The sequence below is a fragment of the Orbicella franksi genome, chromosome 14 (assembly GCF_964199315.1).
Source record: "Orbicella franksi chromosome 14, jaOrbFran1.1, whole genome shotgun sequence".
NCBI classification, from domain to species: Eukaryota; Metazoa; Cnidaria; class Anthozoa; order Scleractinia; family Merulinidae; genus Orbicella; species Orbicella franksi.
The window spans coordinates 2,592,552-2,606,294 of record NC_138158.1 but is presented as its reverse complement, the minus strand read 5'-3'; the positions used below and the strand labels follow the sequence as shown (position 1 = coordinate 2,606,294).

Genomic DNA, 13,743 nt, shown 5'->3' with positions numbered 1-13,743 from the left:
AGTGTTTGATATATCTTCTCAATCGAAACTAAAACTAAGGAGTAAACAGAGAAGTAAAGTCGTCAAAATCTATGCTAATTAAGACCAGGTATCCAAACATCCTTCACGGTTGTGATTTTCTTTGTTTTAACTTGATGAATTATTAATGAGTTTGAGAAGGAAAGTTCAAACAATATCGTGCGACACTTTATATATTTCTGAGGAATCACTTTGAACTTATGTCCTCTATGGTTCTCTGACTACTTAACAATTAGACCCGTAGCCCTTGCGAGCTACGGGTCAATAGCCCATGAGGCGAAGCCGAATGGGCTATTGACCCGTGGCCCTTGAGGGCGAAGGGTCTAATTGTTTTAGTATCACCCAACTAGTCGGACAGAAAAGCAACAATAATGTTAGCAAATGCAAGTTGAAGAAATATTTATTTGGGAATAAAACGAAAGAAAGCGTCACGCTCGATCGCGCCAATTTCGCTACTCGAGGACTATTACTAATAGTCCTCTAGTAGCGTAGCCAATTAAAATGCAGGATTTGCATTAGTCCACTAGTTGGGTGATACCAAAAAACAATAACGTCCGACAAACTCGCGCTGACTGAGTAGAAGTATTTCTTGGTTATCACTGTAGTTTTTTTACGTTTGAAAGAAAGTACATTCCCTCTAATTTCGATTTAAAAAAAAGACTGTAAAGCAGTTTGTACCACTTAATCACCTTTGCCTTCTGAAACAATTTCAAAGGAGAACTTGTGGAAGCAGCCACGAGAGAGCGGTCAGAGAAGTAGTGAAGACTGCTGAGGACAAGGCTGGTGCCGGATTTTGCTGTAATGATTTTAGAGATTCCCTTCAGACAAGGCTCTGTAACAAGGTCAGGAAAAGTTGTTTGGGCCGTCTTTCGAATGGGTTTCACAGGTATGAAGTTGTATTTATACTTGTAAGTGTGCTATCACATAATTTTGTCCGTATTTAATAGCATAATCATAATTTAGATGTAAGATGGACGTATACCACCATTGAGCACATGGTATATTCTTACAAAATATTCCCATGTGTCAAATTAACAAGCAAACGTGAAAAGTTTGCCGTTCGCCGTTTTAACGCGAAGAGGCATTTCATGTTTGTTAACGATTGTTTTGAGTTGTTGGCCCCATTTGTTTATCTTTTCATGACTGCTAGGAGAAACTAAAGTTTGAAACGAAATGTTTAAATATTAAAATGGAGCTGCTACCTTTTTCGAGAAAAAAAAGATTTAACTCGAAATTGGTCAGTTTCTGTGTGGTTTATTCCTAAAGAAAAAATTTTTAGCGAAGATGGCTTATGCCTTAGAGCTCCCCACAAATTCTTTGTGACAGTTTTAAGGTCTTCGGAAAGTTATAAGCAGTGTTCGTTCAAGTCTCCAAACATTTCGTATTCAATCGAAAGCTCTTCGGAAATCATCAGATGCCACTCGACACCTTTCGGCTAAAAGGTTGGGCACCACCGTTAAGTTACAAAACAGCAAAACTGAAATGAAAGTTGATCTGTCAAATTTTAACTGATAGCGGAGATGAATGGTGTAATTTTTTTCGACGTACAGCGACTGAGAATCCAGCAACTCCACACAAATTAAACCTTCTATCTATCCCCTCCTCATGGCACCTCTCTACTCCACAATCGTTTCTCCTGAAGAGGGTCGAGGGAGCCGTGTTACGCTAAGAAAACGATGAAACAAAACACAAATTTACACTTGTTGTTATCCAAAGCATTTCCTATTTTAATAAATCGTTTTGACAAAAGCAAACGATCGAGAAACCAATAACACAAACAGCATAGGATTATTAGATCGACTACTAAATACAATTGAAATACAGTTTAAAATCCAAACAATCAAAACCCCGCTATATTCTTTTATTTTTCATTAATGAGATGCATGGTATTTTTCTTTAAGATAGTAGCCAAGAATCAAGTCTTCAGACATCAAGGATGATTATGTTCAGTTTGTAGTCAACGTGTAGATAAATCGCACGATTTATTGGCATAGTTTCTAGACGCCCCTTGTTCGATATAATATTCTGGCCTTCAGCTGGCTCCGTGATCTCTTTCCGAAACCTCCAAGCAAATCAGGATCTGTTTAAAAAAGAGTAGAATTTTAATCATCTTTTGAAATACTATCGAACATATGGCAACATACGGCCAAAGGCAAGGCCATAAGCAAAAGCCTTTGAAAAATTATGTCTAGGGCAACTGTGTCAGCCACAACGGTCATAAACTGGGTATCAAATTTTTGGTCTGGTCATAAATAGGGTAGGGAAAATCGTAGATTTTGGTCATAAGTAGGGTAAGGATTTTGGGAAGCGGGCCGCACACCCCCACCAAATTTGTCTGCGAGTACCCCCCCCCCCCCGGCTTCTCATCTCGCAGAAAACATTCGAAATAGCGATTTCTTTCATGAAAAAGACTACTTAATGGGTTCAAATCTTACCAATTTCCCAGCAGAAATATTCCACCTTGATTTCATCGACTGGTTTTATCCCTGGAATTTTGCCGCGAACAGTACAATAGGAACCAAAACCTTGAACTCGAGTAGTCTTGCAAACAAATTTAATGACGCCTACCGCCGCAGGAACTTCCTGCCATTCTCCTGCGTCGTTCTTTTTGCTAACACTTTTGATAGTGAACCATTTCCCGGGGTAGCTGCAGTTCAGTTGTAGGGGCAGATTGCCTATAACTGAAAATCATAAACGAAATCTGATGGAGTTCGCATCACGCTAAGTGATTCCATAAAAATATTCTTCAGAGGCCTTACAGGAAGACCCTCCTCCTCCCCCGTTCCATCCTAGGAGGACAGGAATAACAAGGATTTGCAGTGGTACATACCACGGAGAGGCTCTTCGCCATTGTTTCGCCGAGATCGAATGGTTATTATTGTTTAGTGGAGGGAAGAAAACCTGAGAACCCGGAGAAAAACCCTCGGAGCAAGGGGAGAACCAACAGCAAACTCAATCCACTTGTGACGATTCGAAGACGGACCCACCCAGAATACGACTGTACTCCTCTACCCGTATTCTCGCACTTCATCTGTTTGATTACGGAGAAAATGCGCGCGGAAACTGGATTCTAGCGCGTCTTATATTTGCTACTAATCTCGACCCAGATCTCCCACAGCAAACACAATAAGATCTTGGTAGGATATTACTCTGTTCCTTATCTGTTCACTCACCATCACAATGAGGATCCCTATGCGTGAACAGACAGCGGGTTGCACCTAGGTTGTGGAATGAACAGCACAATTTCATGTCAATACTGAAATCTCTTTGAATTGAGCCACTAGCCGATTCCAGACCAGTCCCTCGACCGGCACCTCTTCTTATCAGGCAGCGTCGACACTACGCCGGATAATTTTAAAAACACAGTTTTATTTCCACACCTAGGCCTACTGTCCACACTAATCCGTCACGGAAACGAAGCTTTTCGAAAAGGCTCTTCAAACCGGAGGAATTTGAAAACGCCGGCTTTGCGGTTTGGTGTGGATGGAAAACACTTTGGAAACGGAGCTTTTCAAAAAAGTCACGATAATCATGTGATTTTTCTGACCGAGTTTTCCTCAAACACAAACACAAAATGATCGGTGATTGTTGCGTTTTTAACCCTTTGAATACCAAACTTTCGCCAAAAAATACCGTTTTTCACCGTTTAGTCAAGTTTTTTAGCTGCCATGACGCTAAATAAGCCTAAGTTTTGCCAAGAGCTTTTTTTTTACTAAAAGAAGAGGTTTTTGGAGGATTAGGTACAAAATTGAGCAAAACTTCAATTACGGGCATGCGCATAAGCCAAAATTTGGCGTTGTGGACCATTTTACCACCGTCTTTGCTAGCCTACGTGTAGCCGTACCCACCCCCCGAGGGAAAACGGGAGGGAGGGAACGTCTACGAAGAGCTGACACGAATCGTGTTATGTGACGTCACGCTTTTGCATGGAAATATATAATGGTTCCTTATTGGATAAAGACCGCGAGCAATACTTTCGAGAATACTGATTGGCTAAAATAGATTTGTGCCAAGCCGCAAAATGTCTCACATTCTCACATCTGTACGAGTTTAGAGTTGCGCTAGTAAGTGGCAACTACAGACGTTCTGAGCATTTTAGAAATACCGGCAACTGATGAGATCCGCATGGAGGATCGAAACCATGGTCTTGCCTGAACTAAGCCGAACAATGGCATATACAACACGCAAAACAGTCAACAGACTTGCGCGTAAACAGCTACATTTGAATCATGTGGTGCCAGAATGACCAACAACAAATATGATATGCGTGATAAGGATCTTCCGACTGTACTTGTAAAAACAGCTCTAATCACAGCCGGGCCCGGCGTCACAGTATAGAATGCAAGCATAAAGCAACATGTTCACGGTAAATTTCATATTTTGTCCCCCAAAAGCAAATTCGTGGAGACTTGAGAGCATATCTTACAATAGAAATGAGCCTAAACAATGCATAAACACATGGAAAATTACAGGTGTCAAACTCTACGAAGCGACATGTAGATAACAGCGGAAACTATGCAGACCTATGACCTTTAAAAATTTGCCATAGCACGATCTAACGGCTCAGCTTTACTCAAAACTCCTTCTTATTACACAACATGAAGTGCCCTTCATAAACACGAGTGAAGCGACAAAAAAGGTCAAGTGACCGAACAGAGAACGGCAAATGTACAAATGTCACGAACCGCAGAGGTCGCTTAGGCTAGTCAACCTCTTCGAACTTAAATTCGCGCATTCTAGCGAATTTTTCGGCTGGAAAACAAGGCCAACTTTCTTCAAACTTGTGGCGTAGTTGATTCTCATAGACTTTTGTAATTCTTCCAGGTTCTCCTGCAAATTATTTCTCTTCTTGAGGAGAACATGACACTGCCTACAAATGTACTCTGATGTAGCGTACTCATGGAACTCCAAATTTGCGAGCGCGACGTTTACATCAAAAATTGTCTTCTTCTTGCTTTGGACCAAACATCGCTCGTAATCCTTTTCAATCTCTTTAAAACACAATATACACTTGAAAAGGGGACTGAAAAGGGACATTGACTTGCAAATAAACTCGAAAGAATAAATATTTACGAGGCTTTTGTCTGCGCGAGGACACGAGTACAGACAGAAAATATAATTTGTTTACATAACTTACATGAATTACTGTGACGTCACATAACACGATTCGTGTCAGCTCTTCGTAGACGTTCCCTCCCTCCCGTTTTTCCTCGGGGGGTGGTTACGGCTACACGTAGGCTACGTTTTTGCACCAAAACTGATAACCTTGTGTGTCGATTTGCGACGTCGGAATGTCGTCGATATCTAAACCTGACCATTGTGCGGAAAGGCCTAGCCTAGCACCACTGTCAGCTTATCAAGAATATCTGATGACATTTAAATTGATGACGTCACAAGTGATACAAAGAGCACGACCATTAATTTAACCTGCAGTGCAGGCGTCTTATTGGGGCGAGTTAGCGTTACAACCTTGCGACCACCTTTTTAGACCGCCAGGTTAGACGGTGGGGGATGGGGGAGGGGAAAAATGAGAAGACGCCTGCCCGAAAAGCCCGTTAAAATGCGAAACACCTCTTGATTAGTTGCGCTTCACTGCATTTCCGGAAATGAGCGGGTAACCAATCAAAATGAGGTTTTCTCGACACCGGAAGTCTCACAAGCGTACACACCACGAGAAGTTTGTGCCAAGCCGCAGGATGTCTTGCATTCTCACAGAGTTACTTGTTGCGCTAGCGACTTCAGACGTACAGAGTATTTTAGAAATACCGGCAACTGATGAGATCCACATGGAGGATCGAAACCATGGTCTTGCCTGAACTAAGCCGAACAATGGCATATAAAACAGGCAAAACAGTTAACGGAACTTGCGCGTAAACAGCTACACTTGAATCATGTGGTGCCAGAACAACCAAAGGAGGAATAAACCTATACATCGAGCAAGAGAAACATAAGCTCGATCAGATAGCTGCAAGAAACATAAGAATGTCTCTAGACAAACGTATAGCTTTCTCAAAGTAAAGCTACAGCGTCTCCGAAGGAAATCGTACGAGAACAAATATGATATCCGTGATAAGGATCTACCTACTGTGCTTGTAAACAGTTCTAGTCACAGCCGGGCCCGGTGTCACAATATAGAATGCAAGTAAGCAACATGTTCACGGTAAATTTCATATTTTGTCCCTCAAAAGCAAATTCGTGGAGACTAAAAAGCATATCTTGCAATAGAAATGAGCCTAAACAATGCATAAACACATGGCAAATTACAGAGGTGTCAAACTCAACGAGTCGACATGCAGATAACAGCGCAAACCATGCAGACCTTTGACTTATAAAAATTTGCCATAGCACGATCTAACGGCTCAACTCCGCTTAAAATTCCTCCTTATTACACAACATGAAGTGCCCTTCATGAACACGAGTGAAGCGACAAGAAAGGTCGAGTGACCGAACAGAGAACGGCAAATGTGCAAATGTCACGAACCGTAGAAGTCGTGTAGGCTAGTCAACCCCATTTTACGTAAATATTAAGCTTTTCCCAAAGCCAGTGGGTAGCACTGCCAACAGATCTTTTCCGGATACCAGTGTGGAAATTGCGTCTTTTTGCTCCGTTCATAATTCGCGAGACATTCCAAGTTCACATAAACGCTTGAGAGATTCCTCGCGAGCGGAATCGAAACAAACAACATCACTTTCGACAGAGTTTGCCATGTTTCTTACCCGCACGAACGAAACGAAACTGACTGACAGACAATTGACAGGCAGGGTCAAGCCGCACCAATCAGAAACTCCGTTCGTGGGCGAACGGAGTTTCCTAAAAGAACAATGACCTCGGGCAGGCGAGATTTTCTTCGCTCCACCCCTCCCCTATCCTTTCTCTTGTCTATCATTCACCCCCTTGGTAAAACTTTCTTTCTCTCCCCAGTCTTCCACTGCATGAAAAATTCAAGATGGCGGCTAAACTTTTTACGATGTGAGCGCTCGCTCGAAAAAGTCTCGCCTGCTCTGCAGGCTAGCATTAATTACGCATATATGCGTAGTTGGTTTTCAAAGGGTTAAATTCCTCCGGAGCGGTGTGGACTGAAAACATTTGATACGTTTTCTTAGTGAAAACTCCGTTTTCAAATTCCGCCGGCGTCGCGTGGACGGGGCCTTTTACTTGACAGAAAACTCAGAGGAGATTTCGTTTCACTATCATCAACATTAAGGAGTTACGTCACGGTTTGAGCATCTTGAAAACTTTAGCCTAAATTTTTAAGTTCTTCGTTTGTAATCCGTGTTAATCTTCTCCATCCTCAACTATCCTTGTTCCTTTTTGGTTTATTAGTTTCTCTTTTGTGTTTTTCTATCTTGGTAAACTGATGTGTTTAGGTTTCCTTCAATTTAAAGGTAATTTTGTACGTGAAAAGTTCTACGAGTTAAAAATACAGAGTACAACTATCAGTTAAAATAGTTTACATTGTTCTTTGTAGACCTTTATACAGTGTTACACGTTACCCTATTTGTTTCCGTCAAGGAGACATTTGGAATCTTAACATAACTGAGGGCCTGTAACTTTGTGAGCGTTTGATTACCGATTTAAATAACAGAAAGAGTGAATTGTGCCACATTTATTCCACTGTTCGCCAACTATTGTCATGAGGCTTTGTGTGTTTTGTAAACGAAAGATAGCTTTGTTTGATGTTAAAAGTAAACAAGCCATTCTACTTTTTATCCTTTGTATGAAACTAAACAATGAAATTAGCATAAAAGGAACTCTTCTGGCGCCAAAAGTCTCGCAAGCCTTTCGAATATTTTTGCGCGGCCACAATGCGATTTTCTTTAAACTGATCCCTGAATTTCTTCTCAACAGTATCAAATTAAAATTTTTTGTTCCCAAATGACAAACGAAAATCTTGATAATAGTGGACTTATCATTACAGAACAGAAGGTAGATACATTGCCATGAAAAACAAAACAAAAACATTGGCTCATAGCGATAGCGAGTAGCCGTCTTGCTGGTCGGAAAAGGGTTACGTTTTGCCTGGAAAACGAAGAACGAAAACACTCTTCTCAATCTGTGACCCCTCCCCTCCCCTCCCTTCCCTCAATGGGCCAGGTCCTGATGTAACTGTCGGTGAAATAGATAAACGCGATAATTCTGGTTTTGACCATCAGTCACCTGCTTGAAACGTTTTGGCTCACAAACCTTCAGCGCCGCTCGGAATTTTATGACACTTCCCAAGTTATACTTATTAGTACAGAGAACAAGTTAATTTTACAAGTAGCTCATATGCCATCCAAAATTAAGATGAAAAGCTAAACCGTTAAATTATGGCGCCTTCGTATAGGTCCAAAACATGAACACAAAGCTCACAACACTTAAAATAGAAGCCGAGGTACGAGATAAAAAAAAAGCTATTTCTTCTCCTGGTGAATTTCTCTAGCCGACAATTCTAAACCTTAAGTGGCTTCAGTTGTAAAATTAGCTATTTATGACTGTTTTATCTTACCTACCTGCGTTACGTGTACAGAAAGATACAACTGCGACCAAACAGACCAAAGAATTGAAGACAAGCGATTTGACCTTCTGAGATGTCATCTTCATATTCGCCAAGCAAAACAAGGAGTTTAGATTGCCGTACGTGCTTGTTGAAAAGTTATTTGTTTCCTGGGAAAGACAACACTTACAACTTTTGGCACAACTTTGCAAAGAATCCGGTGAGACCTTGTTTATATGACAAATTTATTTCCGTCGGGAACTGATGTATTCTGTTTCAAGGAGTGTGATTGGTTGACAGTTTGTACTGTTCTTTGATTGGAGTTTCTGTTTGTTTAATTTATTTACACATTGACGATTTTGAATAGAATGTTTTAAATGATTCATCTAAACATTGATTTCCTTGCATTAGTTTGGCGAGACGGTTTGTTTAATTTATTTGCCTATTAACGGCCGGAAACTTGAAAAGAATGTGTAAAATTCTTTCAGATATTACGTGTGCATGCTATAAACTCAATGCACGATACTTTTTGGTTATTTGTTTTCTTCTATGCAATATAAGCACTTGTCTTCAATACTTCAAGTTAGACTGAAGAAAGGTAAGCAGAACTCTTTTCAACATTCAAGAATTGTGTAGCCAGATGTTTCAGATCCCCTATGACCAAGCCTAGTTTACCGTTCTGTTTATCGTGAACGTGATGTAATTTAATTTTTGCCCTTCAGTCGTTCAGAAAAATATTTCCTCAAGTCATAAAATGCTCGCCTCGTCCCCGAAATAGTCGTTCTTATTATAATGTGTGGAAATAGTCCATTCAAAAACGCCAAAACTTTTATATAACCTCACTACAGTTTCCGTGAGAATTTACGTTGCTGCAAAGATATACTCCGGTTTGCATCGTAGAAGATTGATCCTTTGTTCATTCGCATATCATCGCTCGCTTGAATGACTAGACCTACCGATATGTATACCAATCTCTCTCCATGTCATAAGCACATAAGGCTTTGACTTTGCCCTTAGCTTCCGTCCACTTCGGTTTCCTGTTAGAGCGCTAACAGTCGCTCGAGACTGCCACCAGCAGCTGGCTTTTTGTTTTCTATCATTCTCCTCCATGTTGTTTTGGGTCGACCTGGTCTTCCCCTCCCCTAGCTCTAGCAAATGATTAAAACAAATGCTAACTAGGTGCCACACGCATGATTTTCACGATTTGTTTCAGTAACCATAGTTTGACCACGCTCAGGGTGAGACCCAGGAAATTGTTGTGGCGCGCGTTTGAAACAAATTGCAAAGATCTTTCTTTAGGGGCGGAGGGGGGTGCCTCAGTGTTTCCCGCCGATTTACTACTTTCACGCATGCGCGGTAACTGAACTTGCTTTTTTGACGTTTATGTGTTTCCGTCTGAAGAGGTCAAAGCTCTAAGAAACCAGACCTGTGAGAAACAATATTTTGCTACGTTTACTTTTGGGCCAAGTAATAGACGGCGGAGTTTTGAGAACATATGGTGGGACTCAACTGGCTTGCCCATGGCTGGGCAAGGCTGCCTTGTTTTTCTAGCCCCTTGTGGTTATTTTTGGCAACTAGAAGTCTTTTTAAATTTTTTTTTTATGACATAATCACATGTTAGTTACCAATAAAATTGTTGTTGGTATTGTCAGGAGTTTGTTGTAACGGTTGTCGTGCATATTCCGGTGATTAAAATTAAATCAGCTCGACTCAAAAACGTTTGGGATCATTTGGTCAGCCATGAATACGATGTTGTAATCCGTCGGGGGCGGGGGGGAGGGGTTGCAGCCATGTGAAAGGATTGGAGATGCTCGTCGAAAAATTTGAATTAAACCCCTAAAGGCGACCAATTTGGGCGTGGCTCGAACTTTATTTGACCCCTAAATTAAAAGATACCACAACGGCTATTTTTTTACTTTGAGAGCAACCATTAAGGATAAGTTAACGGCTAAAAATAGTGGCGTTTCCTCCTGAACTCCTTGATTCAGACCGAGATCCGTGATTTACCACACCCCCCCCCCTGCTAAGGGAGACGACGAGGATCCCCCCGACCTTTTTACATGGGACTCCCCCTTCCCACCAATATTGTAATTTCCTTAAAAATATTCCCCTATACCTAGAGTCAAGAAACCCCTGAACTGCCTGTTTATTCAATCATGATAATCTAAACATTCGTATTAAGCCTTTCAAAGGGGCCGAGCATGATGACTAATTGTGTAAGAAAACCCCAGGCTAAATTCCCGGAATGCTTACTTCTCTTAAGATGATGAAACCTTTCCACAGCTCCATCGTTGTTTACAGGTAGAGCTTCCGAAACATTTGTTTCGCTTGAGAGCTTTTCCTACGAATTCAACAGTGGTTAATTGTTGTAAAGAAAAAAGCCTATCTTACGAAAATTGAGCCTCAAAAGAAAACCCATTTATACCCAAATCACCCAATGAAAATACAATTAATAATCTCTATGATATTAATTTAATATTACTCTTTGTTCGTCGTTCCCCAGTTTAAATTGCTTTTGAAATCATATCCTATTTTGTAAGATCACATTGATGATTGTGTAATGCCTGAGTTTGACCGTGGAGACTTCTTTTCGACAACTGAAAAACTCCACTGATAAAGATCAGGCCCAATATCACTCAGATTTTATCTGACACAGATTTCACACGAAAAGGCATATTGGAATATTGCCGAGAAATTTAAACGATATTAAAACTTGAGTTGAAAGACATTAAGGATTCGCAATTAAATTTAACAAGGGTTATCAACGAGAAAGCCTTTGAGAGATCTAATTGCCGAAAGAACGATTGGCTTATACGAAGTTTCATTTGGGAAAACCGGAAAAAACAACTAGATTATGTCCGCAGGCTGGACTTGTTAAATTCTATAGTTACCGTATTATCTAGCTTCTGCCAAGATCTGGAACCTGTAAGCTTATTGTGTATGATGATGATTTCTTTACTCTTCTCAAGAAGTGAATGGGTTAAAAGTCAATAAACGCCAGTCGTTTTCGTTTATAAAGACGTCAAATCTCTAATTGGGCACATCGGTTCTCATTCAACTTCACAATGATTGAAAACGTCTTTGGGGCTTTTCCCCAGTATATTTAATTTGTAAATACATTGGCTAGGTTTCCGTCGGTAGCGCATGTAATCAAGGTTGTCGATCTCACCTGCAAAATTAAAACTTTAATTCAACTCCCACAAAAACAAAAAGAAAACAAAGGCAACATACAGACTAGCAACCGGTCTGTCGTGTCAAATTTTAATTAACGTCTTGAGAAAAAATTATTTTTGATGCGTTTTGGTTTCCGCGGAGAACAGATATCGTAAACTAATCGACGTCAAAAACCAGTTATCGTTTTTAAGCGTCCGTGATAACAAAATGAAAAAATAGGGCAACCTTAACTAAATATTAGCTAGGAATTATTGGTTTCCATTTTTTGTAAGGGCTTCTCCGGTGTAAACAGAAATCAATGCGTGCATAAGAGGTAATTATTCTATACGTGTCATCACTAACGTAAAAGACAGCGGTGTTAACTCGAGTGCATGAAACATTAGAGGTTATATTCCTTCGCGCAGTTATTAGTGTGTGAATTTTAACGCCATTTGGAATTGTCAATTCGCTCCTGCGCGTTTAATATATAATGCAATTTTCGCCTTAAATCTGTCACCCATCCTTCATTTCCAGTGGATACGACCTGGCAACAGAATTGTCAGCTACATATGGATTTTTCCCACGTCTGTGGACTCGAGTGAAAGCAGCATAAGACATGCCAACTAGCAGATCGTAAGCCAACGAGACTTCGTTCCGAACGAAACGATTTTGAGTATGGATTTTCACGACTAACCCACCCGATCATCTACCTCACGTACGCAATGAACGGCACGTCCGCCAATCACACCACATCAAACGCCTTGCAAACAACTATTAACCTCGCAGTCTACTTCATCACGTTCTTTGTTGGCCTCACGGGAAATCTACTGGTAGTGGTCATTATGATCAGGAGAAAGACGAGAAAACGCATGAACGATTTCTTCGTGTTGAACCTCAGCGTATCCGATCTCTGCCTGATCGTTTTCTGTTTGCCACCGTTGATCTACGTGGAGTTGATCGGTTTTGTTGGTTCTCGGTTTTACTGCAAGTTTGTATGGCCGATGGTGACAGTCTCGTATTGTTCAAGTATTTACACCATCACTTCCATGGCGTGCTATCGCTGCAAAGTGCTCCTTCATCCTTTTGAGCTCCCGCCTTGTAAGAAAACTGTCCTGTTGTGGATCTCAACGATATGGTTCCTCTCCTTCGTGGTAGCAACACCGCTAATAGTCGCCTCAAAATTCAAAGAAGATTTCCACGGCAGCACATGTTATGAGGACTGGCCCAGCATCAGCTTTAAGAGAGGCTATACCGTAGCTCTCTTCATTTTGCAATATCTGTTACCCTTATTGACGATAGCCGTCGCCTACATACGAATCGGTATCGATTTGACACGAACCAAAGTTCGGCGAGCGTCGGTTACTAAACGTGGCGAGGTTTCGGCTGGAGGAGTTCGAGAAGAGAATATAAAGATCATCAAGGTTTTATTAACAATTGTTATTTTGTTTGCATTTTGCATGTTACCGGTTCATCTCGCGTGGATGTCGTTGGATTTTGGCGGCAAACGAGGGGTCGAAATCTCGGACATCATTTTCCGATTTTCGGACATTTTGGCCATCTTACACAGCTGCCTAAATGCAGTGATCTACGGAGCTCTTACGAAACACTTGCGACATGGATTTGTAAAGTATCTGTTACGTCCTCTATCCATTTGCTACGAATTCCGAAATGATGAATCAAGAACCAGTTCGCAGAGGAGGCGAACAAACGAACCTTCAGCGGAGGAGATGGAGACGTTTTCTTTTCGCGGCAAAAGTAGTTTTTCACGCAAAACTGTCGTTTAACACCGGGTGATCCAGCCTCTTTCCCAGAACAAATATTCTGCATGGAAACGAGGTTACGCGTGCCAAGTAAACTAATTATTTGTTCTCTTTTCTGTTTTATATTTGGTGTAAATGTTCCTCTTAGTAGCGGATGAAATATTGAACGTTTTCTATGCCAAATCCATGACAATGTAACGCTATTTTTATGAGCCCACGGTTTTTGTGAAAAATTGCTAGGCAGCAGAAAGTACCACTTTGACGTCATGCTGTCGTGTTAGTTTTCGGTGTCCTCGTGACCACCCCTGTGTTCTTCTGATTGGTTGGAAGGAATC

At 41.1% G+C, this 13,743-nt stretch overlaps 2 protein-coding genes across 2 annotated transcripts; one reads left to right on the top strand and one right to left on the bottom strand.

Moving 5' to 3' along the window:
• Positions 1-627: 627 nt before the first annotated feature.
• On the bottom strand, positions 628-8,864 carry LOC145468018 (uncharacterized). The gene is made up of 4 exons (XM_081451683.1): positions 8,512-8,864; positions 3,192-3,236; positions 2,454-2,699; positions 628-2,098 (listed from the first exon to the last, which is right to left on the bottom strand). Exons 1-4 carry the CDS (start codon positions 8,600-8,602, stop codon positions 2,016-2,018), a joined length of 465 nt encoding a protein of 154 aa, XP_081307809.1. The 5' UTR covers positions 8,603-8,864; the 3' UTR covers positions 628-2,015.
• Positions 8,865-12,182: 3,318 nt separating this feature from the next.
• On the top strand, positions 12,183-13,439 carry LOC145467978 (neuropeptide FF receptor 2-like). The gene has a single exon (XM_081451637.1). It carries the CDS (start codon positions 12,371-12,373, stop codon positions 13,430-13,432), a length of 1,062 nt encoding a protein of 353 aa, XP_081307763.1. The 5' UTR covers positions 12,183-12,370; the 3' UTR covers positions 13,433-13,439.
• Positions 13,440-13,743: the final 304 nt, after the last annotated feature.

Bases quoted from the DNA above. Each gene is read 5' to 3' on its own strand.
- LOC145467978 (XM_081451637.1), top strand. From the start codon at position 12,371: ATGAACGGCACGTCCGCCAATCACACCACATCAAACGCCTTGCAAACA.
- LOC145468018 (XM_081451683.1), bottom strand. From the start codon at position 8,602: ATGAAGATGACATCTCAGAAGGTCAAATCGCTTGTCTTCAATTCTTTG. The intron at 3,237-8,511 runs GTAGGTAAGATA...TCCACAACCTAG, and splicing joins TTTCTGTACACGTAACGCAG to GTGCAACCCGCTGTCTGTTC. The intron at 2,700-3,191 runs GTGAGTGAACAG...TATGATTTTCAG, and splicing joins TAGGGATCCTCATTGTGATG to TTATAGGCAATCTGCCCCTA.